This window comes from Plectropomus leopardus, chromosome 5 (assembly GCF_026936395.1).
Source record: "Plectropomus leopardus strain MGB_pleo_1.0 chromosome 5, ASM2693639v1, whole genome shotgun sequence".
In the NCBI taxonomy this organism is placed as follows: Eukaryota; Metazoa; Chordata; class Actinopteri; order Perciformes; family Serranidae; genus Plectropomus; species Plectropomus leopardus.
This window is the reverse complement of record NC_142180.1, coordinates 31,287,953-31,315,193: the sequence shown is the minus strand read 5'-3', so window position 1 is coordinate 31,315,193 and position 27,241 is coordinate 31,287,953. Positions and strand designations below refer to the sequence as shown.

Sequence of the window (27,241 nt, the reverse complement as noted above, 5' to 3'; positions counted from 1 at the left end):
ATGGACACACGCAAACATGCCCATTTTTAAACGCATCATCTTCATCACCTGAATTAAAAGTCTAAATTATGTGGGATTTCTAGATTCTGACAATAGTTAAGGACATTTAAGGCTATAAAGGTCGTCATTATCAAAAAATAACAAGATTCTTGTGCTGTGTTAGCCCCTGTGTTAATAAAGACACCGGGAATGAGTCCTTAAACACGCAAAACTGTTAGCATTTTAGCACCTCCAGTTTCCTGGTCTCAAAGTCAATGGGTTTTTTGAATGGGTTTTTGGTTAGAAGCCTGAAATAAGGTCTGTGGTGAACAGGAGCTTATAGACTTTTACTTTTTGTTCTACGATATAAAATACATCAGTAAATACCCCCCACTTATGAACTTTGGAGCTTTTATGTGTCCTTAAAAAGGTTGTTGCTAATAAGTGGCTAAATAAGACAATACAACTTCATCATAGCAAACAGGCCTTGTTATGATGGCCACGTTAAATCAGTCACGCCTGACTGACTGACTTAACCTTGGCTCTTTACCTGACTTTTTACCTGGCTCATCCATGGCCATGGTTTAGGTACTCTGGGAGGCCTCAGAGTCCTTCACTGTCTGCATGAGGGATGTGAGGAGGCTCCAGGGAGTCTGGAGGTTAAGATACTGCAAGATAAAGACCTTGTATACCTTGTTTAGATTCCTATGTTAGAAACAGCTGTATGATGTATGAAATAAACTATAGGCTGAAATACTGCGCTGTTACTTTAAGTTGTTGTCTTTGTCAATGTATATGCCGTACCAAGCACTTCTTGAATGAAATTTGTGTTTTCATTAAGTCTATTTTATTGTAAGATCAACTGTCGCTCATAGAATTTATATTATAATTAGGGCCGTCAGCGTTAACACGTTAATTGCAATGCGATAAAGGTCCGTAATTAACGCGTTCTTTTTTTATCGCATTATTTGGCGGACTAGACTGACTTTAAGAGGACGTAACTGGCTAACTTTTAAAGCTAGACTGATGGAAAAACAGCATTTCACAGGGGTCCCTGACCTCTGATCTCTGAACATATCTGAATTTAAATGTGTTCTGTGGGTAATAATGAGTCTCCCCTTACAGACATGCCCACTTTATGCTAGTTCCATGCAATTTTCTTTATTTCCTTTTGTTATTTGATTCCTATCAAGACAATCTGGTAAGAATTGCTTTACCTTGTCAATATGGACTTCATAATAGAATAGAATAGAATAGAAATACTTTATTAATCCCGTGAGGGAAATTGTTTTGTAACAGCAGCAAATAAGAGAGCAGCAACTGAATGAAATTTTGTTTAAAAAAAGGGCAAAATAATGCAAATATATATACAAAGGAAGGCGCTTAACATAGAATAAAATATAATAGAATAAAATAAAATAACAATAATAAAGATATGTATGTATGTAGGAAAAAAGTGCAGTGAAATAAGTGTGAAAAAATGAAACTGAAACAAAAGTGATAACTGTTTTGAAATGCAAAATAATTTAATTAAAAACACTGTGATTAACTGCAGTTTATAGAATTCATCATTTGACAGCCAAATGTATTATTCATTGAAATGAAGACTGACCAGTTCAAGTGTTTTTGACATCAGTTTCTGTCAGTTCAGGTAGTTCTTATAATGCTGCTCTATAGTCAAGTGTTCATTTTTTGTTTTTTCTTTTAAATGTTTGGTTTTAATTATACATTTGATGCTTTTAAAAGGTGGTTTGAGGTCACAACTGACAGCTGTGTGTGACAGTTGGTGTGCTGGCAATCAGCGGCGCTGCTCGCAATAGGTCAGACGGGTATAAGTGCTCCATCTTTATTGTCATTATTTTTGTGCAGAGGGAGTAGTGGAGGTCTGTCTATACTCGGCACTGTGAAGGCCTAATGTAGCAGGTTTAAAAGTCCAAGGCTGCTGGAGATCATGTTTGTAAAAATTCATTTGTCTAAAAATCCTTGTCCCATGAGAAGGAAAAATGGGCATACTAGAGAGAAACCCTACATTCTCTTCTCCATTGATAAAACACCTTTACACACACACACACACACACAAATATGTTGTGGATGAGCTCATTCCTCTGAGTCACTGAGCAGACGCACACTCAGTCAGTCATACTTAGAGTAAATCATGACTGTCTGCCTCAAAGTCTTCAGAGACAAAAGAGCTGAAGAACATCTGTCCTTATTTTGGGGAGAGAACGAGAGAACCGCTCCCTCTATTGTGTCACGTCTCAGTTGGGCTGAGATGAGAGTAAGTGATTAAACCACCCGAGGATTGTTTCTGTTCGACGCAGAGACGTCGGAAGACATTTAAATATTGCCTTCATTAAACTTGAAACAGTCCCGTGAAATGTGCGTACAGGCGAGAACGAACACAAACAAGCGTGTTCATTCAGCGGCTACGATGACCCGCCATCTCTTTCCCCTGAGAAAGGAACATGAAACATGCCACTACTACTGCTGTGTGCAAAAAAACACACTCATACTGTAAATTACAGTATATCAGTCGCATCCAAACATAAGCTGTCTGTCAGGAAAAACAAAAGCTTTAAATCTCTTTGACTGGCTGTGAAAACATACCAGGAAACTTTAATTTAATATTCAAGAAGATGCACTTTTGTTTAGCCACCAACAAGCATCAAAGGTAGATAGTTCTCTTGTAAAAAAAAAAACACTTGCATTGAGTGTATCCTTGAGGTCTAACAAATGTGTTGAGTTGAGTGCATTTCTTCCTCATGAAACATTTGCAAAGTTGATTTTTTTAATATTTTAGTTCGTGCATTGTTTACATTTATGCTCACTTGCATCTTTTTCTTTCGTGCCTTTGTTAGCGCACTGCTGTTTGTTCGAGACAAAGTGCTGATCACCAGAATAGCATGAACATCTACTTTTACACTATTACATTCACTGAGAAAAAATATGTCATTAGATTACAGGTATTAATCAAAATGGTGGTAATTAGAAAGGGGTTACATCCAATTAATTGTCTGCAAAAAGCATAATATGTAGACTATAACATTTATTCTGGTGCTCTGCATCTTTTCGCCGTGCAGGAATGCCTACTTTTGGTATATTCCCGGACAACAAGGGTCAGCAAAGCTGTTGCAACAAATTTGCCACACCGTCAAGGGGAGAGTGACTTACAAAGTGCTGTCTCTACCTCCATTTATGTTGCAATATGCACCAGATTTTTGACTGGTTACTATTTGAACTTGCAAATCGAATCGATGCGCATTGCTCCAAGCAACATGAGGCTACCAACCACGCCAAAGGCTTGTGGCCATGTTGTTGGACGAGAACGCCCCTAGTGCTGAAAATTCAATACTACCTTCCTTCTGAAACCAGAAACGGGCTTGAACGTTACTTTATAGTGTAAAGAAATGCTCAGTGTCAAAATGTCGTATCTGAGCTAACATCCATCGGTAAGTTATTGTGACCACAATCTGACTTTTTCAGCTTTATTGCACATATTAAAACATTTGGTAGAAAAGTAATCAAATGCAACAGTGACAATACTTGAAGCAACTGAAAGTTGCATTACTTCATACATTTTTAACAAGGTAACTAGTAATCTGTAGCCTATTACATTTAAAAAGTAACCTTCCCAGCACTGTTACCCACATAATGACGGATCAGAATGTTTGGATTAGAAACTTTTTTATTTTAAACAGTTAAACTCATTTTATTGTAAAAATAAGAAACATAAGTTGAATTTTTGAAGGGATTTTTTTTTTCTGCACTCATCTAGGGATCAAATTTTTTATTGTTATATCGTCTGCAGGGCTCTATGTTCGTGTATGTAAGTATTACACGTGTGCTGAATAACACTGGATGTTTCCAGCTGCTTTTGTCTCACTGGAACAGCGGTTTTCATTTGAGTTTGACATTTAAGACCTGCTGCCTCCATCTGCATCCATCACCATTACTGCTGCTATACTTAGCACACCGAGGGAGAGAAACACCGGGAGAGGGAGAAGTCGAGAAAGGCCAAGAGGGGAAGAAAGAGAGAAAGGGTAGAGCAGGTCCACGGTTACTTCTCCTGCTGAGTGGTTCGTATTATTACCTTTTGGGAGCATGTTCCTTTAAAAGACCTCCCTGTGAATGTGAGCATGCGTGTGTGAGTCTGTGCGTGTGTGAGTCTGTGCGTGTGTGTGTGTGTGTGTGTGTGCACCCCTGTGCATCGGCAGGGGAAGCATTCAGTCTGCTGTAAATAAATGTCTGTCATTGCTGCGACCCCGCTGAGCTTCAAACACAACTAATGAAAGAATCTTCTGTTTCATCTGTCATGGCTGACACACACACACACACACACATACACACACACAAATGCAAACACACAAAACAGACACACACGCAAGCTTAACGTCATCCTCGATGATCAAAAAACCCAACCAAGCACATGTGCACACCTACGAGACAACCCTAATTAAAGAAAAGCTCCACAGGTGAAAACACACTCTCTCGCTTTTACGTTCATTCACAAACTTCTACTCACATCTGCACTGCCGAGCACGTAAGACCACAGCACACACAGCTACAGCGTAACACCACAGTGTCTGGAGTTTGGCTCTCTGTGCTAAAGTAAAGCAGTTAATACCTTATAGAGTGTGTGTGTTTGTGTGTGTGTGAGTAATTGGTATGCAGGGCTGGTTTGACTGTCTGTCTGAAGCAACAAACAGAGAGGGAGGGAAGGACATAAAGCGCACAGCAAAGGATGGAAAGGAGGAATAGAACGTGATGGATGGATGAATGAGCGAGGCCTCCATTGGATAAATGTCACTCAGGATTAGAGCGTTATGACAGGCAGAACCCCCCTGACTCTCTCTCTCTCTCTCACACACACACACACACACACACACACACACACACACACACACACACACACACACACACACACACACACACACACACACACACACACACACACACACACACACACACACTTCCACAGGTGATAGATGGCAGGTGACTGCTGGTACAGTACGTCTAGCCCTTCAGGGAAGCCCGTAGCATCGCCCCTGGCAACTGTAACCATCTGCCTCCTGTGTGCCCCTCCATCACCCTCATCCAACTAGTTCCCCTTTTAACCTCATCTCCTCCACAAAAGTCTCAACCCCTCTTTGTTGCTGCATGACTCTTCCCCTTTGGTCGGGTTACATTTAGATTACATGCATATTGGAATCAGATTTCCTCTGCTGCTGCAAATTTGCTAGACACTGCACCCACCAAAGTCCTTTCTGAGGTACTGAAAACCTGGCAATACTGCTAGAATGAAAGGCTGCAAATAAGTCAAGAGTTTCGACAAATTATATCAACACTATATCTAAAGCCCGACATTACTCATGGGGGTTTGTGAAGTCAATACAGAGGTGCCTTAAACCTGCGTTCTTTCTGATAGCCAGCAGGGAGCGATACCACTGGTTGCAGAACTAATACGATTTGTAAGCAAGTCTACGAGAAAATGAGCACACTTCTAATTTGATTTATTATCTCAGTGAACATTTTGTTGTAGAGTTTATGGTCTCAGGCGATAGTTTCAAGTCTTCTTCAATACAGCATAATGTTCAGTTTGTAAATTATGGTCCCATTTTGAGTGAAATAGACGATAAAGTAGGGTATGCTTTAGGGCTTGGCTACCTTATGATGGACAAGTCAGGTTCTCAGTCAGATCCACCCCTCACTCATTCAGAGTGCAGAAAGGAAATCCAAAAACCAATTGGGGACATCATGGTCCACTTCTTTTTCACAGTCTATGGTAAATACTGGTGATAAATCCTCAGTGTGAAGCAGAAGTGCTGCATGCACAACTACTGTGATAGCCCTTTTCCTTACACATGCGCTGGCTTGGCTTGGCTCAGTTTGACTCAGCACATCAGCCCATTCTGGCAAGAATTTGCATCTCCATTACAATAGGACTTCCTGCTTGAAGGTGGGTCTTTGACTCATGATGCGCTAGTCTTGAGTAGAGTCGATGATGTTTGAGAGCAGCGCCCCATTTTGCACTGATACTACTGTACTGTGCAATGGATGTTCGTTGCCAGTTACAATGAAAAATAATGGTTCTTAACTGGTTCCTTAAAATACTGAATGATTTCGTGAGGCACCATCCCCTACTTAAGAACTGTTTTCTGTTCCAGGTGCACGTTTAGTTTTCTGTGTGTTCTTATCATCATCAGGCTGTTGTTACAAATTTGCTTAACATCTACCGCTTATTGCATGGACAATTAAGAGGGGATAACAGAATGAATTAACAACTTTTCACTGAGTATTGATGCTGAATAATCATGATGAAGCCCATCTGACACAAACCGCTTGGAGGTGGCCACGTGCGTTTTGACCCAACTTTGGAGATAGTCCATCTTTGGTGCAATTTTGGCACATTTAAACTGGTGATAAAACACAAATCAACGCAGCATTATTTGGTTGAGCACGGCCAAAAATGCCAATAAAAAAGCTCTTTTAGTGATGATGTATACCAGTGTTTTTGAAACATGAGCTATGTATGATCTCCCTGATAAAAATAAAATTAAAAAAAGAAAAAGAAAAAGCTCTTTTACTACAGTGTTAAACCATGAAGTTGGTCCTTAAATTGTAATGTATGTTTTCACCAGTTTGAGTCAGAACTTTCATTATAATTGTACTATTCACCTTGGTTTTACAATCTGATTGACTGGTCGTCTTTCTCATGCAATCAAACTTCTTGTATTAAACTGGAATGTCCCTTCAAACTAATCACATTCAGTCTTGTTGAAAACCAGTCACTTTTTAAGGATTATTCACAAGAAAAGCTGACTTGTTGCCATCTCATTTGATTGCTACATGATCCATTCACACATACAGCTCCAGCTTTTAGACGCTAATGTGTCCAAACACACTTCAGATGACCTGCAGAGATATTCAGGCTTATGGTGCAGTTTTTCTCTATTTAAATGAATGCTGATCATCCAGGCTGAAGATAGAAGCCAAGTGCAAAGGGTTTTAAGTGTAAGGCCAATAACGCAGAACAGTCTGGTCCATTAATTTCATTAGAAAACAGAGACTGAGGCCGTTAGTTTAAGGCCACTGAGTATGAGTGAGTGATGTAGCAGCTCTCCATGTTAAGAAAGGTGGATGTTTTCTGATTTGTGACAAGTTATTGTCACAAGTTATTGGCACCTTCCTGTTTCCAGGGTTTTCACACATTTTCTTGGACAAAATCTCAAAACATGTCCATGATTTTTTAAGGGCCCATGATAAAATGTCTATTTCGCAAAAGCATTCACTTTACAGTGTGTATATTGCACTTGCAATACCATACCTGTCATCGTACTTTTCTACACAAAGGCAAGGGAATCTTACTTCCCATAACACCACACTGTCACATGCACATGTAAACTGTCATAAAGGGGAAGGCTTGGCCAGAGATAGTTATGGAAATGAGAACTGTGCAAGTTTTCCTTTGAAATAAAGCAACAAATAACTTGTTCTAGTTAATTTGCTAACTTAATATAGCACGTCTTGTAGTGCGACTTTTTGCAATGCGTAATAGTGTAATAATATTGTGTGGCTTTAGTCGATATGGATTAGAGCTGCGTAGTGTTAACAGCTAAATTAGAGTAATATAAATTAACCTTTGTTACATTTCGTGGTTGTCCCCGGAAGATTATGTAACAATTAATTTCATTACAAAGGACAAGGTTTAATGACTTTTTCAAAACTTTCAATAATTTTTAACCAAGTCCATGACTTTTTCATGCAACTGTGAAATTATATGACTTTTCCAGGCTTTCTATGACCATGGGAACCCTGTGTTCCTTATTTCTGTGGCTGATCTGATCTTGCTCAGGTGTGATGTTTTGCAGCACAAAAGCTGATGCTGCTGCTTATTTTCAGCAGCCCTGTATTGTTTGCAGCGAAGAGTAAAGTGAGTAGCTCGTTTCACTGTGCTTCAGATGAAGAAGCACCCAGAGGCTCTTAACTACAGCTGGGATGGTTCCCAACAAACACTCAACAGCACATGAGGGAACCCGGCAGTTACTCTCCAATTAATCCTGCTTCTAAACCCCGCCGTCGAATGTGTGTGAGAGAGTGCATGTTGGCTTTTTGTGCTTTCTTTACCTATCAGAGGGTTGTTCAGATGAAGCACTCACTCATACCCACTCTCACACAGACTCCTTTAAACCCACAAACAGCATGTGCCAAGAAAACAACAAGTTTCCCCTTCTGCTAGTGCTTAATTCTGGCCGATTGATTTGGCACACAAAAGCTCACACTCGACTGAGTATACGCATATGCGCGCGGTACAAAAAAACACTGCTGTAGTTGCTGAAGTGAAACGCCGGGTGTAAAATGAGATTATAAAGTAATGTTGCCACTCATCAAATAAATGAGTGCTGTGCATTTGCTGAGGTGCATTTTTTTCTGTCTTATTTGCAATATAACGGCTGTTGTGTTTACCAAATGAAGATGCTTCAAGTAATTCATCATAAAAGCAGGCTTTAGAGTTAAACCAAGTAAAGTAAGACTTCTGGGCGATCCAAAATAGCTCTAGTGGTGTACTTTTTATATTCTCATCCTAACATTCTTTTTCTCTCTATCTTTATTTCCTTCCCTCTTTTCACCAGCTCCATCTCCCCACCTGCCCCCCGCTGCTCTGACCTGGATGACAGCGGCACAGCCAGAGATCTGAGCTGTCTGTGCATTAAAGTGATGAAAGTGTGTGTGCATGCATGTGTGTCCCCAGGCATCCACAGCTATCCTCAGCGGCAGAAAAACATTAGAACTGAGAAATACGTCAGGGACAAATGCAACACACTGCCCATTAGCATCCTGTAACGCCCCCCCCCAACATACACACACACTCACACCCTACGTCAAGGTCACTCTTGAAAGGCAGGCAGAGAAAACTTTTGACTTCTGTATGGTGGAAGTTGGGAAACAGACAAACCTCAAAAACTGTTTTTAAAAACATTTTTCTATAGCATTTGACAGCACGGGCACTTTTTATGTAATTTAAAAGACTTTATGTGAAAAGTAAAGTGTTGTAGGTCAACAGAATAAATAAATGGTAAACAGACTTCACTTGTAAAGCCTCTTTCTAGCTTTAAACATTAACAGTCACACTCAACCCTTCACTGACTGCTGGCCGAGGCTACTATAGGTGCTAACTGCTTCTTAGGAACCATTTACTCACACACCAGTGGAGCAACCATCAGGAGCAGTTTGGGGTTCAGTATCTTACCCAAGGGTACTTTGACATCTGAACTGGAGGAGCTGGGGATCAAACAGCTAGTTTTTCATCCAGAGGACGACCTGCGCTACCTCCCTCATGAGCTACAGCTGCCAATGGCAAACATAGCAATTTTACTCTTATCTTAAAAATGCAAAACAATATTCTACAATATCCTTTTATCTTACTGAATAGTTCTATTAGAGTGTGTTGGTGAGAGTCGCCGGGTGTTGGAGATATTGGTTGTAGAGATGTCTGCCTTCTCTCAAATAAAAATACATTTGAAAAACTCAACAGCAATGTCTCTGGGTTTTTTTGTTTTGTTTTTTTTTTTTAAATGTAGCACCGTCTACTTCCATCTTACTGGTGAGAAGGCTGACACCTCTACGGCCGATATCTCCAACACTTGTCAGCTCACACCAAAACAATCTAGACTGACAAATAGCACTACAGATAAGAGAAAAAATATATATTTTTGATTCATGGGTGAACTGTCCCTTTAAATTCATTCTGTGTTCCTGGTTATCTTATTCACTCACCTCTATAGGACTTGGTGTCATTTTGTAATGCGACATCCCACTTATCTGCCATATTTCTACCACTCTTCCTCTGTAACGCATTACACTTCTGGTCACATTGTTTAGTGCAAATGGATGGCTATTGTTAGCTTCTGATCTGCAGTATTTTTTCCTCTGGCATTTAGCTACAGTCGGTAACATGGTCGTTAGTTTCATGTTATAGTTAAACTGGGTAAAGTGAGAACTGTTGTTTCAACAGCTTCAAAGATGTAGAGTGAAGAAAAAAAACACCGTTGTATTTACAATGTACAGCTTATTAATCCTCAAAGCTAAAGGAAATCTTGCTGACAGGAATTCATAGCAAGCATCCAATAAACATAATGAGCAGGAGCCTGTTTTTTTCTTCCTAGATGTAGAACTTAAATTGTTAGAGAAAATACGTTGACATTCTTGGATCTTACACCGCAGTTATGTGAATGAACTCACTGACTGGAACTGTCAGACTACGGATCAAATTAGTCGTCATATTTCCTAAATTGTCTGCAAGATTCTGCAACGGAGAATAACAACACATTCAAGGAACAACACAATTTAATAGATGTCCTCCATCATGTTTTTAATTACGTCAGGTAAAAGAACTTTCTGGTTTGGTGCAGTGCTGTGTGTATATATATATATATATATATATATATATATATATATATATAAAAATAGGATATTTTGTATTCACGATATGCTGGCTCACTATAATGATTGGCCTATTACTCTCTACTAAAGCTTAAAAATACTGAGATATAACTTTAATAATATCTCTAAGCTCTACCACACATATTTTCCTGTATTGAGCTGTAATTGAGCTGTTGTCTCAGATATGCACACACTCGCTACGGCCCCGAGTCCTCTGCTTGTTATTTTTCTTTGCATTGATCGCTGTATCCAGCAACAAACCCAGTGAGAATTTTACAAGTGTGCGCACAACTATCATGGCAAGAGTTAATTTTCATTGCTCTCTTACTTGTATGCGGCAAAGTCGAATTTTCGGGGAAATGCTTGAAGCTTTTTAAGACAGCACTGCTCCCTGCTCTGTGTGCTTCAGCACGGCTGCATTCAGTGGCAACTTTGTTTTCATCGTCGTGTTTATTATTTTCACCATAACAAGATGTACTGTGTAGATCTGGATAAGGCAGTCAGCTGATGTTAGCAAAATGACACTAAATTTGCTGTATGAAAAACATCGTGTTGACTAAGACTTTATGACTATCAACATCCGCGAGTCCTTTTTCAGCTGAGGAAATGAATCTCATACAAACGTACAACAGAAAACAGCATGTTCTCGGGTGAAAACATGTGATTTAATCATCTCCTCCAGCCTTTCACTCCATGTTGGCCTTTTCTGTGTTCTCCACATTTAATAAGACACCAACAATAGCTCTGCTAGCATGAGGTCGCTCTCAATCCTGTGAACTCACTCACTCTCCCCTTTCTCTTTCACCCAGCATCCCTCTGTCTATGCAGAACTCTTGGTGCTAAAGCTCGTTTCTCGCCCCGGCTTTAATTACAAGGTAATTGGTCTCACTAACGAAGGGAAACATGGCCTGCGCGTGCGCATGTGACTGTGTGTGTGTGCATACATATGTGTGTGTGTGTGTGTGTGTGTGTGTATGGCGTTTTTGTTTGTGGGTGCAGCTGTGTGTGTTCTGGGCTCTGACAGGGTATCAGAGAGTGGGCTGTGTAAACAAGCCGCTAGCATCCTGTCATGCAACGCTGAAGCGGTTTCCCCCCGTGGACTGCACTGCTGGTCGCCCCTGAGCCGCCACAATCTCTCTCACACACACATACACACACACACGCGCGCACTCAATCCACCTCTGCATAGATGTTCAAATCGTGCCGCATAAGAACAAGTAGTTCTTCAAAGAAAGTAGAAAAAGCAACTCACACTTTGTCCTCGTCATTCTTGAGTTAGTCCCTCACCTGAACACACACACACACACGCGCACACAATTTAGTCTGTTCAAACACTAAACGACACTTTTGACTGAAAAGTGTCAAAACTATTTGTTTCCTAAATCCCGCAGTCTGTGTGAACAGGAGGTGTGCTCGTGTGTGTGTAAGTCCGCTTGTGAGTGTTTATGTGCATATATGTATGTGTGTGTTTGTGTGTGTGTGTGTGACTGTCAAACACTAGAGGCCCATCTTTCAAAGCATTAGGAAACACAGAACACAGGTAACTCCTCAAAACACAGCAGTCCTCCTTTCATGCCAAGGCGAGCGAGCCAGAACAAAGCTTCCTCTCATGTCTGTCATCTCTGCCAAAATATGGAACCACTTGAAGTTGTTGTCCTTCCCCTCTCTATCTTTCTGTGTCTCATCTTGTGTAATGAACCCCTTCCCTTCATTCACTCAGCCGGGGTCCTGGAAGAGAGGGATGGAGCAAAGGGGGACTGAGGAACATCAGAGAGCATGAAAAGGAAAACGAGGCTCTGCCATCTGCCAGAGTGTTTCTCTATGTTTCTAACTCTCTCGTATCTCGTCTCTGTGTACATATTATCAGAACCATCCTTTCAGTCCAATTGAATTTAAATTAAAAACTTTTTTTTGTGTACAGCATTCAGATCGTCTTTGTAAATTTAATTATATGTCCTGTTGTCTTTTATGAGAAAAAAATCAGTACGAAGAAACGGATGAATTTATATTTAATAGTTGTTTTTGCCTTGTTTTATTAGATTAGCTACAGTGTAGATACAGAGAGGAAATTTGGGAGGAGAGTAATTCTATTATTTTGTTGCACGACTCGTATAGTTGAGTTGGATTTAATGAATGAATGAAAAGGAGACAGAGAGGTGGAAAAGGAGAAACTCCACTTGTCTCCAGAGCAGATGATGCTGAGTGTTTGATAGTTAACCATTTCTGTTTTGGAAGATAACTGCCATGAAACAACATGAAAAATGAAGTCAACACAGAAGTGCCAAAAACAGACCGTCATCTAATGGCCACTTGAGGCTGGCTCCAGAAGCGCTTCAGTCTCCAGAAATAAACCTGTTTACAGCCAGGTGCAAAAACATGTCAGTTTCTAAAGCTAATTTCTGCATTTCTGACAACTGTAAATGGGGCAAACATTTATAAGGCCTGAAGTTAAGGGCAAGGCGTCACTACAGTTTGAGTCAGATCTAGCCATCACTCCACCACAGCTTCACTGTCTTGTCAAAATATAGTCACTTAAGGCTCCACAAATTAAAGATGGCAATGGCAAAAACACCTATTAATTTATACTACAATACGTACGGTCAAAATGCAGGTTTAACATGTGGACCATGTGCGCTACAGAGCCGGCAGAGCGACCGACTCCGGGTTTAGCGCCCTGCTAGCTTGAATGTTGATCAAATATTTAAACTTCTTTTAGACTCTCCAAATGTTATCGAACTGAATGGATTAGATCTTGATAGTGAAGTCAGTCATTTCCTGGAGGTTCTGACGCAAAAAAAATAATATCCACTGATTTACAGACGTGTCTTTCCCAATGTAAGTCAACGGGAAAAAGACTTCCTGGGCCCCATGGCATCACGTGCAGGACCTGGACAGTGTAATTACACTTTTGGCCACTGTGTAAAATTTGCTTCAAACCCTGATGCACTTCCTGAGGTTTTTTTTCTAAACTTTGCTTTCACTCACAAACATCTGCAAACAGCTCCTCACTTCCATTGATGTGATCTGATCAGCTGTGAACAGATCGACAGATCAACTGTCCACCTCGCAAATGAGTAGTGCTGCAGAGGAGGAAAGAAAGTCACGCTTGTGCAGTGTTCAGGGACCCGCAAAAATGTTGAATTTTAGAGCAAGTCCCCAGACTGATATGATTATATGGTAATGATTAGAAAGAAAAAGTGGTCAGCTACCGTTACACATAGATTGTCAGACTGTGGGAAACTGCATAGCTGTCAATCAAACACGTAGACTGACAGGCCCAGTCAAAGGTTTGGAGGTTAAAGGAGAATTTCTATAGCTATATAAGACCCCCTGTTTTTCATTTCCACATTCAAGAGTATTAACAAGAAATCTGAAAAACACTTTGACATTATTGTTTTACTTCAAAATGGGATGACCTTTGTGTTTTCAGTAATAAATCACCTTCACAAATCAAAAGAAAACAGAGTCATTATTTGCCTATCACGACATAAAACATTATCAATACCTGTTTTGCAATAACTCCTGGCTGTGTCTTTGATAAGCTCCATACAGACCACCAGCTCTGTTTCCGCATTGTTAGAAAGCTGAAATAGGACACAGCATCCTACCAACATCTAAAAAATGAGAAATGTCCTTTCAACGCGCAGTCCTTCAACCAGCACAGCAGGGTGAGAGTATCGGCCTCTATTCTAGCCTGTGTGTGACATTGGGACTTTTTTTTTTTCCTTTTGTGCAAATTATGAGCACGGAGCAAACTGTTGCTATGGAGACTGTAGTTAGTGATGCGGTGGGCAAAGCCACACCAACTAGTGTGCAGGAGAGGACTAAGCTGAACATACTGAGAGGATCACAGAGTACACACACACACACACACAAACACACACACAGTCCAAGACTCAGGAAAAGCAAATAAAAGGCTTTCACCGATATATATTTTCTCCCTGACTCAGGCGTTTTGAATGCTTATTCGATGTGGTCACATCTGAAAGCTTGGATGAGGCTTTTTTAACACTCAGGAATAGGGGCAGAAGAGTGTGTCATGGGAGCGGCTGCACAGAAAGAAGACGCTGAGTGGAATGAGATGCCAGCCTGGGAACAGCATTGATCACATCTCACCACCCTTACCTTGCCTCGCAAGTTATTATAGCGCTGGGGGGAAAAAAAGCAGATGGATAAATAGATAGGTGGGACGAGAGCACAGAGAGGTGAAAGAGTAGACAGCAGGATGGATAGATCACTACTTTTCCAGAAATAAACTGATGGGAGAGAAGGGCAGCAGATAGCAGGAGAGGACAGAGTGGAGGCAGTTATCTCTAAATATAGTTTTAGGGCTGGAAAAGCCACGTTTGGAAAGTGTGTGCCACTATCTGCTGGTGAGTGTTGTCTTCTATCCCCCACACCCTATTCCACTATTGGCCTCCACAGACAACCACAACAGCAGACAGCCAATTCAATTCAATCTCTGTCTGATTGGAGGGAACAGATCTGATTACCTCTCATAGAAAGGCACACACACACACAAACACAAGCAGCGCGCACACACTCAAAATACCGTTGTTTGTGCTCGAAGATTCCCCAGGGAAAGATATCAGAGTAAATGGCTTCGGTGATTGTGCCAGATAGACTGGATGTGTGCATAATATCCACACGAAGAAGATAATGTGTTTGCTAATCGCACACCAGAGACGAGCAAACACACACCCACACGCATCCGCGCGCACACACACAAAGGCTAACAGCTGCACAGCTATAACCCTTAACCACTTTTTTCATGCCGTTGGCTGCCAGCTACACTGTGGAAACACACTCCCACACATCCTCGGCTAAATCCCATTGTGGAAGAGTCGTGATTTCTCAGAGTTGTGATGACAGTTGACGGCGTGTGTTGACAGCAGCGGAAGTTATTATAACTTGTAATCATATTCGGTGTCACATCGTGAAAGACAGACGCGCATCAGTGGATGTTTTATTTCAACGTTTAATGATGTTATGAATACAATAACTGCAAATAGAAAAGAAAAAAAAAGTTGGCCAGAGTGGGCGATAAAACCCCAAAATACAAACATCAGTGTCGTTATGTTTACAAGTTGAGTTTTAGGAATGGAAAAACATGCAAATGATCCAAATGACTGCTGGTTACCTGCCAATGTGGCTGCTCGGATTGACAAGCTTACCAATCAGAGCCACGATTTACCAACATTTGGCTGGCCTCAAATATCCACTAACGGCCCTGATAGTGTCCATACATATAGTAACAACAATATGGGCACGATGCCAGTCTCACAGAGCAAAATCAGCAGTTTATATGGAGGGATTTAGCTATTTTTAGCTGTATCTGTTCATGCTTTTTGTTTAGCTTTGTCAGAATGGAGCCACAGGAGGAAAATGAACTTCACACTGCAATAAATTCTGCAGACATTCTTGTTTTTCTATGTTATACAACTGAACTAAATTAGAGTACTGTAAAATAAAACTCCCCTGTCTCTCTGCCAGCTCATCAACACACCAACAACATGCCCTGTTTTGACTGGAGATCCTCTGGAGGGTGAAGCAAAAAGCGGAGCATACGTTCATTAAGCATGCTGTAACATCTTAAGTGTAATCTGTAATTATATTAATTCTGCTACATTTGACAAAATGCCGTGCTGTTGAGACCCTATGTTGTGATGTCAGGTTGATTTGCTCACGCGGTGAAAGTGAGAAATGCGATCCAAAGGTTCCCCCGGAGTAAAGCGTCCACGGTTCATCGTACTTCATTAGCAAGGTGGGCGCTGAGATGTAAAAGTTTATAAGTGGAGACAAAACTGTCTGCTGCTGTTGGGTTTAAATGTCAAATTGGCTCGCTGTTCGAATTTGACATGCACATAAAAGTGCTCGCACTGGCAGACTGTCATCTCTATGTTTTATTGATCATGAAGAAGAATATTAAAATGTCTTCCCTTTTAAAAAACAAACCGTTACACTAATTAAAAACATCCACTCGAGGCATCTTACTGGAGTTGTAGCCCTTTGAAAAACTTCAAGGTTGCATTAGTCAAACAGAACCACTAAAAGCACTGCACAATGTCTTGTGACAGCCTTAAGAGGTGGTCCCCTTCCACCCCCAAAAGAGGCTGCAATACATTTGAAGGGTGTGAGACCTTAACATCTTAGAAAAGAAGAAAAAACAGACACTAAGCATCTACATTACACCTGAAAGTCCACTGCAATTCGATACATCAGTTCTGCCATAAAGTCAGAGTCACAGTCATTAAACAATTATATTTTTTAAGAACTAAGATCATAGTCAGTGATGGTGTTGTGCACAAACAGATGTCCGGATAGCTGAAAATTTGGGTCAAGCTTTAATATTTTGACCCCCTCGTGCATGTAAACGGTAAGGACACTAAATGAGAAACAGAATAGTATTTTGGTATTTCACCTTTACAGTCACTACGACCTTAGTAATAAACACATAAGTGAATTTGCACATTATTAATAAAGTCACCAAAATCCTGGACATTATAAGCTTTATTAAGAAAGATATTATGGCAGGGTTGTTGTACTGGATCGCATTAGATTTTTGAAAAGTTAATTTTCATTGTTAAACTGTGAAATATTGATGATTTTGAACTCCTCAGGCCTCTAAAAAACTGTCCAAATGAATCATCTGAGAGGGGAATGCCATTATTCAACTGAACTTCTCAGAGTTTACAGATACCTGTGAAACCTATGATGGGAGATCATGAGTAGGCATTGCTTTTCCATAAAGGCTCACAAGCCTATAAGCTGGTTAACTAGTGGTCTAAATTAATACAGACATCAATACTGAAGCTGTTATGACTGCATAAGTAATAGAGGCGGGGGGAGGAAGGAGGCGGCGGTGGAGGGAGAAAATCAGAGGGATAAAGAGGAGGTGAGATGTAATCTTTCCGGATATATGAAGGATTAAAAAAGACTATTATACCTCAAGAATCAAGCCTGACCAATAAGACTGACTAATTCAGAAGCAGAAAGCCGCAGTTATTCACTTCAGGTCATGTAAATGCTAAAGGTCGGAGGTTATCTCCGTCTTGTCACGGTAATTCAATAAAAACCTTCATGCTAAGAAAAAAGTGCTCTTAGAAGAACGACCCTGAATTCACAGATGAAAAATAATTGTGTGTATAAAAACACACACACACACACTCAGAAACACACAGACACACGCTGACGCATAGACCCAGTCACACAACATCTGTGATTAATGTGTGACACGCAGCAGTCCCATAGTCTTTTTCATCACATTCTTCAGCACAGAGCTGTGAAACAAAGGCCTGAGATTAAACAGCTCTCCTTCACATTGACTCATTAGTCTCTCTCACTCTCTCTCTCTCTTCGTGATCACTCTGTGTCTCACTCATTCAGGGCAAGGTCATTTAGGAGTCAGAGCAGTGGGTGGAGGAGGAGGATGAGGAAGGGTATTAGAAGCGTAAAAGACTATCCTGCAGGGATTCTCACTATGCGGAGCTGCCATTTACACCCTAATGATGATCAGCTATTCAGCAGATCTATTTCCATTTAAATCCAGCAACTCCAAAGGGACCGAAAGTAGGGGCAGGACTGGAACAGAAACACGTGTATGTACTGTATGTACACAGGTTTTGGGTCAAATACATGAAGCACAATAACAGGAACATTATCAAGGTTTCCTATTCCTGATGCACGCTTGTTGGCTGTGTGTGGTATATGATTGCGTTTGACTTTCATCACCCTGCTGAGTGTGTGTATCTATGTGTGTGTGTGTGTGTGTGTGTACGGATGTGTGTCTGTGTGTCTGTCGGGAAGAATGACCCAGATCAGAACAGAGATGAGTACTCTGTGTGAGCCCGGCTCGACGACTCTGTAGCTGAGTAAATTGTACATCCCATTTTTCAAAAAAGAGATGCAGAATGAGACAAGCCGTGTGTGTGTGTGTGTGTGTGTGTGTGTGTGTGTGTGTGTGTGTGTGTGTGTGTGTGTGTGTGTGCGCGCGTCTGTGTATGCGTGTGTGTGTGTGTGTGTGTGCATGTGACACAGGGAGCGAAACAGAGACGGTAAAGAAGGCAGAGGAGAGAAGCTAAAAACCCTCAAGTCTAAATGCTGAAGGCAAACCATTCATCTTTCCTCTCATATGCTCTTCTGGGCTTCAATCCCAGTCCTAGCGAGTGTGTGAGTGTGCATGGTGTGTCTGCGTGTGTCTGCGTGTGTGTGTGAGTGTGTGTTTGTGCATGTGTGCGTAAGTGTGTGTGTGTGTGTGTGTGTCTGCGTCTCCCCACATATGGAGAGCAGTCTGAATGATGAACATGATCTCCATTGCAGCAGAACAATAGTGTTTCTAAATAGGACATGAGAGGCATTCAGCCTTCCCTCACACACTGTGTATGGGGGAACCGACGCTTGTTTGCAGGGGCTGAGGCGCGCCGTGTGCAATGAGGCATCTGCTGCAGGTGATAGTGAGTATGTGAGTGTGTGTTTCTGTGCATCCATTAAGTGTTGTTCCCGACGGTGTCCGGAGTTTTTGCTACATCAATCAGATGCTTATTCAGAGAATGCTAGGCGTCGCTCTCGCAGTCGGGCAGGTGGCACCGAGCAGCTGGGTGATGGCTGCCAGCCTGGCCCCTGGCATCACCTCTGCTCTGAGACCACCCAGGCCTGCTCTCATACACCTGCTAGCTACCTGCCTCTGGAGCTTTTCACACCTGGATCTGTTTGCTTCTCACCAACCACAACATCGCTGCACCTGTTTGGTAGCAACCTACTGTAGCGTAATACCCTCGCACCTGCTAATTAGCTATGAACAACAGCCGCCCCGCATGCTGTTGTCTAACCCAAATCCATCATTAATAAAGAGAAAAGTAAAGGGACAAGAGTACCTGAATATAGCATTGCATTAATTAGCTGTTTCATTTGAGAGCTCTGAAGGTTCATTGTGTTTGTAATATTCTCTTTCTGGTAAAGAAGCTTTTACAGACAAATTTAAAGAAAAGTACCTAATTTAAAAGTAACTAAAATAACAGTAAAAGGATTACTTTCCTCATTAGTCATTCATTTCACTTCAACTTAGCTGGCTTGCCACCGTAGTTAGATGGTGCAGGCTGTTCTCATATATGTTTTCCTATGAAAACTAATGCACGCAAATTCATAAAAATTCCACAAATTTTAAAAGTCTGCGATCACGTGACCAGTGCGCGGATATGAAAAAACAAGGAAGCAGTGCCAAGTGGTCTCGTGGGAGACCGGGTAGGGGGGTAGATTGGTCATAACTTGACTTCCTGGGACTTTCCCTTTGAGATGCGTTTTTGGAACCATGTAAACTTTTTTTGCCTAAACCTAACCTCCATAACTTTACATTATTTACCTAACTGTATATTAAGGATGTAACGTCATTTGTAGGGTGTTAAGTCGTAGAATATCATACAAACTGGTGTATATGCATTTTTTTTTAAGATTATTTTTTGGGCTTTTATGTCTTTAATGTATAGGAAAGACTTAGTGTGAAAGGGGGAGAAAGAGAGAGGGGGCGACATGCAGCAAAGGGCCGAGGCCAGAATCGAACCCGAGGCTGCTGCGGCAAAGACACAACCTCTGTACATGGGACGCCTGCTGAGCCACCGGATGCCCCGTGTATACAATTTTGTAGAATATCATACAAACTGTTCTACGAGGACACGTTTCACAGAGTTTGGGATTACACTGATTGCTTTACTTGCACATCGTCCCCACCACTGTCTTGATTTTTTCTGATCAGCACTTATTCGAGACACTTGAGCATGGTTCAGACTGTACAGCAGGTGTGATGTTGCACTTACCTTTCCTCTTGGAGTCCCGTCTGACGCTGCTGGGCCTGACCGCTGGCTGTAGCTCTGTCTCTGTTGACATCCTCAGGCTCCAACTGGGCTAGACTCCGCTCCGCTTGGCTCCGCTGGGCTCCGAGGGTCCAGTTCACAGCGTCAGTGCCGGCTGTGGGTGCGTGGGCGCCGGGTGTGTGCGTGGAGGCGCCAGGTGTGTGTGTGGGCACACAGGCTCATGGGAGAGGGATGGGCTTTAGCCCTGACACAACATCCCACACACACCCACAGAGAGCTGGGGAGACAGAGGAAGAGAGCGGTTTGCTTCAGTTAGGCGCTGTTTACTCTTGGCAGGCGAAACCTTGCAAGAGTTCTCAGAAGGCATGACAATGAGCTTGTTTCTGATCGGGGGCCTTGAGTAGATGTTGCCCATGGTAACAGACTGTAGAGACCTGCTCTACACTTCCTGCCTCCTGTCAATAACATGTCTCCTCAAGGACACTGCTTAAAGAGCAATCCCACCTCTTCAGAAATGTTGATCATTTTAATGAAAATTCTGGTTAATTACCGTCCTGGTCATTTTTTCATTACTGGTCATATTGTCACTGTACTTATTAAGTTAATTGCTGTGATTTGGGAACTCACTACAACAGTGCTGGTGCAAGAAATACAAGGTAATTAAGTCAGTTAAGTCAGTTAATCTGACAAGTTGCTGAACAGTAAATAATCTAGCCAGAAAACACTGTTTGGGAGGCATAACTGAAATGTTGTTTATTTGAGTTGGGTAATGTGGCCAGTAAATAAGAATCTGATATTTTGAGGATATATCTCAATACACAATATATATCTTAAAATTATAAAATCTTCTCTGACCTAATTTAGACTACAAAACACACTGCTGTCACAATTAATTTAAATAATGTACTGTCAGAATAATGTTAAGTAAAGTACTATTACAGTAAAGATAAATAAAATACTGTAACAATAAAGTTAAATAAAGTACTGTATATATAAGTTAAGTAAAGTACAATTATTATAAAGGTAGATGAAGTACTGTTACATTAAAGTTGAACAGAGCACTCGTATGTTAAGGATAAATAAAGTACTGTCACATTAACTTAAATAAAGTACTTTTATAAAAAATATAAAGTACTGAGATACCTCGTATTGTTAAGTTAAAAAAGTACAATTGTAATAAAGTTAAATTAAGTATGGTTATGATCAAGATAAACAAAGTATTGTTACAATACAGTTAAAAAGTACAGTTATAAAAAGTTAGATAATTAACTGTTGTAATAAAATGGCGTGTCTCAGGCTGGATATGTTGATGTTTCTGTTATAAACTTGATGTTTTCAGTGAACAGGTAGCTGTCAGCAGCAGCATTATATAACATGAGAACCAAATCTCTCACTGTGAGCCTGAAAGAAACAAAAAGCTCTCCAGTTAATATATTAATAATATTTACAAGTCTCAGCGGTGCTCTATGGTCACAAAAGGTCACTAAATACCCGCCCATATCTGTAATTATCCCTCATTACATGAGAAAAGTGTGTGCACACAATGCCAGTAAATTCAGAAGGTCAGAGTTGAACTGGTCTTGTACACTATGCTGGAGTGATACTGTAAAACAATTTAACATTAACTTCTTCGTTTTATCAGAATAAGTTTGGCAAAACTCGACCAATAAAACCTGTTTGATCATCTGTTCAACGCCTTGCTCAACTTTTTCCAACAAGTTGCTCCAGTCTCAGATCTCGAGAATTCATTACTGGCTCCAATACAGCATTACCAATAGCGAAAATGGCCAAAAATAATAAACCATATTGGGTGAAACTGTAATTTTCCGTTATTGCTGAGACCACACTCGTCGCCCTCCCTGGGCCCTGTCCAGTGCCTGGTGGTCCCTCTGGCTCCTGCATTCTGTCCCTTCTTCGCCCATCTGCCGCTACTTTATTCTGAAGTGTTAACTGGCAGCAAATACTACAACTTAGGAGCCAAAAACACTCAGATCCACACTCTAACCCTGTCGTGTGAATGCATGAAAACACACGCCTATTTACATGCACACACAAATGCAGACGAGCTCCTTTCTTAGAGGTAAAGCACAAAGACAGCAGGAGACAGCTGCAAGTTGATATGCTGCATAATGAATCCGACTACCTTCTGAGCTGCTCTTCACCTCTCCTTAGACTGTCAGTCTTGACCTCCCTCTCCATCTCCATCTAACAGTAGCTGAGTGCAGACTTGAACAAAACGAAAAGACTGGTGCTTCTTGGAGAAAGAGGGAAATCTCTCTTATTCTCTGCCTCCCCCTCTCCACGGTGTTTCTGTGTGAATAGGAGGCCCCTGTGAGCCTCGGGCGAGAACAGATGAATTGAGAGGCTTTTAATTTGCTGCAGACAGAACAGAACAGAGTCCATTTAATTCTGCCAGCAGAGGCCATGTCGGCAAAATGCTGACAATATTCTTTATCTGGTCCAAACACACTGGAAAAGTGTGAGTCACTCCAATTACAGGCATTATCAGCAGCACTGTTCCACCAAATGGATAGAGAGAGAGTGAGTGTGAAGAGAGAGGGGTTAGAGGGAAGAGAAATGAACAGAGTGGGAAGAAAGTGAGGGGTGAGGGAACATAGAGTGGGTGAGGAAGATAATGAGCGAGGGGTAAAAGGGGAGAGAAAAAAAGCCCAAGGAAGTAAAATCAGAGCAGAAAGGATGGAGCGTGAGCGGCTTCAGCGCTAACCCTGAACATGTCCCCCCTCTGTCCCCTCTTTTTCCTTTTTGTTCTCCGAATTTGTTCTTCTCCTTCTAGCTGTGAAGTCTTTCAGGCAGCATCTGGAGCTCGTCTTTAAGAAAGGCAGTCTGTTAATCCTCGACTTGGACCAAAAAAATCAGTCTAGAACCCCCCCCGCCTCAACTGCCTTAACCCAGAAAATAGCAGCTTTTATTCTCCAACTCCAAACCCCAAAATTCAAAGACATGTTTCTGTGATTTTACATTGAGTGAATAATACAAAATATATCACGAAAAATTTGCAAAAATGAGTTTTGAGTTCATGTTCTCGCTGCTAAATTGCTCCTATGAGAGCACTACTCACTTAGTTGAAGTCCAACTCATCCAACCATTACGAGCGAAAAACTGCCACCAGTCTACGGGTGAAAATGAGCAAGAAACCAGACTCGGACGCTGAAAATGAAAAATCTGCTGCTGCGCCACACTCCAGACTTCTCCAAGGCTCCAGACATATGGTCGTTTCTCTGGAGACTCGGGGGGGAAAGAGTTCTACATCTAAGCTACAGTCCCCGAAGGGGAGAACAAGCTAATTTCTCAAAAAACGGAAGAAAAAAAACAGTTTATGTCTAGCTTCAGCTGTACAAATTCCCTGCCTCACACACACACACACAGACAACATGAGAGAAAGAGCAGCGCCATCAAAAGCCATCGTGAACACTGTAGTGGTGGTTTGACCTGGAATCAGCGTGTGAGCTAAAAGTAGCAGCAGAGTAGGACGTGAACATGGCTTAGTGTGTCTGGATTTAGACGGCAATCTGAAGCCATACCAGAGGAGACGCGCACGGGAGGAAAGGAGGAGACGGGAGCGAGCGCTAAATTGGACGTCCGTAAATGGGGGCGCTGCCAACAGGCGGCGAGTGGGTGATGTGAGGATCTGCCTGTGTGTGTGTGTGTGTGTGTGTGTGCTCCTCTGTATTTGTGTGTGTGTGACTTGATAAACAGGATGCTGCCAACAGGAGCTTAATGCCCAGAAATCATCTGCAGCTACAGTTAAGTCTGCCAGGCGAAAGGAAAGGAAAAAGAAAGAAAGAGAAGAGGGTGGAGGAGAGCGGGGCAGGGGGGTTGCTGGCACTCTACCCTCCCCTCTCTCTCCCACCTCCCACTCTCTCGGGGTAATTGTGTTCTGTCCATCAGGCTCACAGTTAGATTAGCACCTCCACTCATTCAGCTCTCCTGCCATCTCTCAATAATGAATAATCATAAAGACCACCTCTGCACTACAGTTCTCACTACCTGTGCTCTGTCCATTTCCTGCCTCCGCCCCCACCATCCGTCCCCCCAACGCCACCTTTTCATCCTGACGCCACTGCAGAGCCCTTATCAGCATCACATTTCTCAGAGCTGTATACTTGTTGATGAATAACCATGACTGCCGGTACAAAAGGTTATCCATGTTACAGTCTGTTGCGGTTCACATGTCTGAATAGTAAATGAACGATCTTTCCTTAGACAGCATTAATAATCAGACGCAATCAAATGCTCTGAGTTTTAGGCGCCCAGATGCTTAAATGCACCTTGAAATGTCAACTGATGGATCGCACGAGCAAACCAGAGTGGAATAAATGTCAATCAAAAAACACTGTATTTGGAAAAAACAACGAAGTACATTAACGACAAAAACTAAGGAAATACTGAGACCTACCAGTTTGTGATCTGTAGTTTGTAAAATACAGTGTCCACCAAACTGTGGTAGTCAAAGCAGCTCAGGAAGAGAAGAAGCGCAGTGAAGAACAAAGCAGAGCATAACTGAAAAGAACAGCAGGAAGGGTAAAAGATCAACTGCTAAGAAGACAGGACGCACCAGCGGGTAAATGACTTAACGTTAGTTTGAGAGGAAGAGGGAGGGACGAAAAAGACCTGAGGATATGAGCTGTGGGTCAAAGTTCGGAGTCACAACTAGATAAATGCTTTATATGACTTCCTTCATCACTCAGCCAACAATAAGTGCAGAGTCATTCAACCCAAAGTCACATTTATTAAGATATTGCCAAAGAACAACGTATGATGCATGGAAACTGCAGAACAGACCAACTAGGGACAACATTTTTAAGTAATTTTTTTTTTTTGAACCACAGCCATGTTAATGACCAGTAGGCAAGTAATCAATAAAAGCTCACAACATATAGAATAAGTCACACAGGCAAGCAAATTAAGTGGTTGAGTCATACATTAAATAAAAAATTGTTTTTTTAAATAATTCTGTCACTCAAATCCCCTCTGACAGCTCTGCCTGCAATTCTTCAGCAAACAGCCAAATAAGATCGAAAAGATAAAATGTAAAACTTCTGATGCACAAACATGTTTTCTTGAGGACAAAACAATGAGACTAAACATGCAAAACACTAAAAACAATCCCCACCCAGCCGTCTGTCGACAAACTGGAGTGTTACTGTTTTTTATCAAAGATTACTGGCTGTGAGGTCAAAGGTGACAATAAGTACAATCCGCTCACTGCAACTTGATAAAAAAATGAGCGGATTAGTTTTGTCGATGTGAGCATACTATAAAGAAGTAATAGCGAGCTGCTTAGATGAAGAGGTACTGGCACTTGTTCCAATTGGGTTGTCTATTAACATATTCTTAATTCATCTAATTCTTCACAGTGATTAATTGAAGGTGTCACTATTCTCCAAATCCCAGATTCTATTTGACTTTCAATTTCAAGGTAATGATTCGAGGCAATTTTTGCATAAAACTTTTTAGCACTGAAGGTTATGCCATTGACAGACTATTGAGTCTTGACTCATAAAAATCAAAGGACCCTTGGTTGTATGTACTTTTATGTAATCTTAAGTACTGTCATTTACAGAGGCCACATGGTATCGCATATGATCTGTTTTCGATAAGGAATCGGAATTGTGACGCTCCTATAATATAACCAATTCAACTTTCTTGATAATCTATTTATCACCTAAGTCATTCTTCTAACAAAAATGCCAAGCATTACCTCATTCCAGCTTTTCAAATGTAAGAATTGGCTAATTTTCTTTGTCCTATGTAATATTAAACTGAAAATATTGGTGCTGAAAATATGTGATGTCCATTTTTACTATTTTCTTATTTTACATTTTAAAGACAAACAACTAATCATTTCATCCACAAAACAATCACCCTATTAACCAATTATAAAGAAAAAATAAGAAAATAAGCGCTAGTTGCAAATAAGCATTTTTAAATAGCATTTATTTAACACAGCAAACAGAGAAAGTAATTGTTAGAAAGTGATTAGGAAGACACTGTAGCTGCCATTAGTTGAAAGTAAGAAAAATGACACAAAGAAATAGAGCATAATCCAAACCACGAAAGATTCAAAAGTATAGTGCAGTGCTAAAAGCTGAATATAGCGAGATCTTCCTAAAATCTCTAACCACCTGCACGACCACACATTGCATGGTTATGGTTTGGTTGAGGGTCTAGACTGGCACTGTTTGGCACAACATCATGGATCAATGCAGCTAAAGCCTGATGTGGGGCTGCTGTAGACATGTATATAATCACAGCTCACTACACCATAGCACAGCCACAGTGTGATTATACCCGGCCTGTGGTAAAAAAGGGGCCTTTCTGACACTGATCTAAAGAGCCATTACACCCCCAACACCACATTAGCAGCGCTAGACTTCAGGCAATCCCTCTTGAGGTTGAAGCCAGAAAAATAAAAATCGTGACTTCAACAGTGCTTACATCTGTACCACATACGAACAACGCCTCAAAATTGTTACTGCAGCTGTCTGGTGGATAAAGCACCAGCTATTGCAGCAGGCCTGGAGGCCTATAAGAACAGCAGTGCAGCGATCAGGCAGCCAGCCAGGCCACCAGCCAGCACAACAGCACACTGCAGGGGGGAAACATGGAAACACGGGCCTCTGAGCTGCTCTAGGTACTCCACATGGCTCCCTGCCTGCCTGAATGACTAGAAGGAACATTCAGCAGAGGCCTCATCACGAAAAGGTAAACATACACACACATACACACACACTTTCCCACCCACAATCTCCTGCCAGAAATAGGATACACCACAAGATGACAGATCCACACACACGTGCAGATCACAAATTAACACAAAAACATGCTCTCACACACACACACACACATACACACAAACACACGCCTCACATCATCTTCACCTAACCTATTTACAGACACGGGGCTGTAGATATCAAAGCGCTGCACTCTCTTTGGGGAATTCCTCCTTTCTCATGTTTTAAGGGGAAATAGATGAAAACGAATCTCGTTTCTCC

General features: G+C 41.4%; 1 protein-coding gene across 1 annotated transcript in view; it reads right to left on the bottom strand.

The window, feature by feature from the left end:
• Positions 1–27,241, bottom strand: part of dab1a (DAB adaptor protein 1a) — a 297,375-nt gene that overhangs the window by 47,173 nt on the left and 222,961 nt on the right. Inside the window, 1 exon segment of the mRNA XM_042484070.2 lies at positions 20,229–20,502. Coding sequence (XP_042340004.2) covers positions 20,229–20,298 — 70 coding nt within the window. The 5' untranslated portion in view covers positions 20,299–20,502.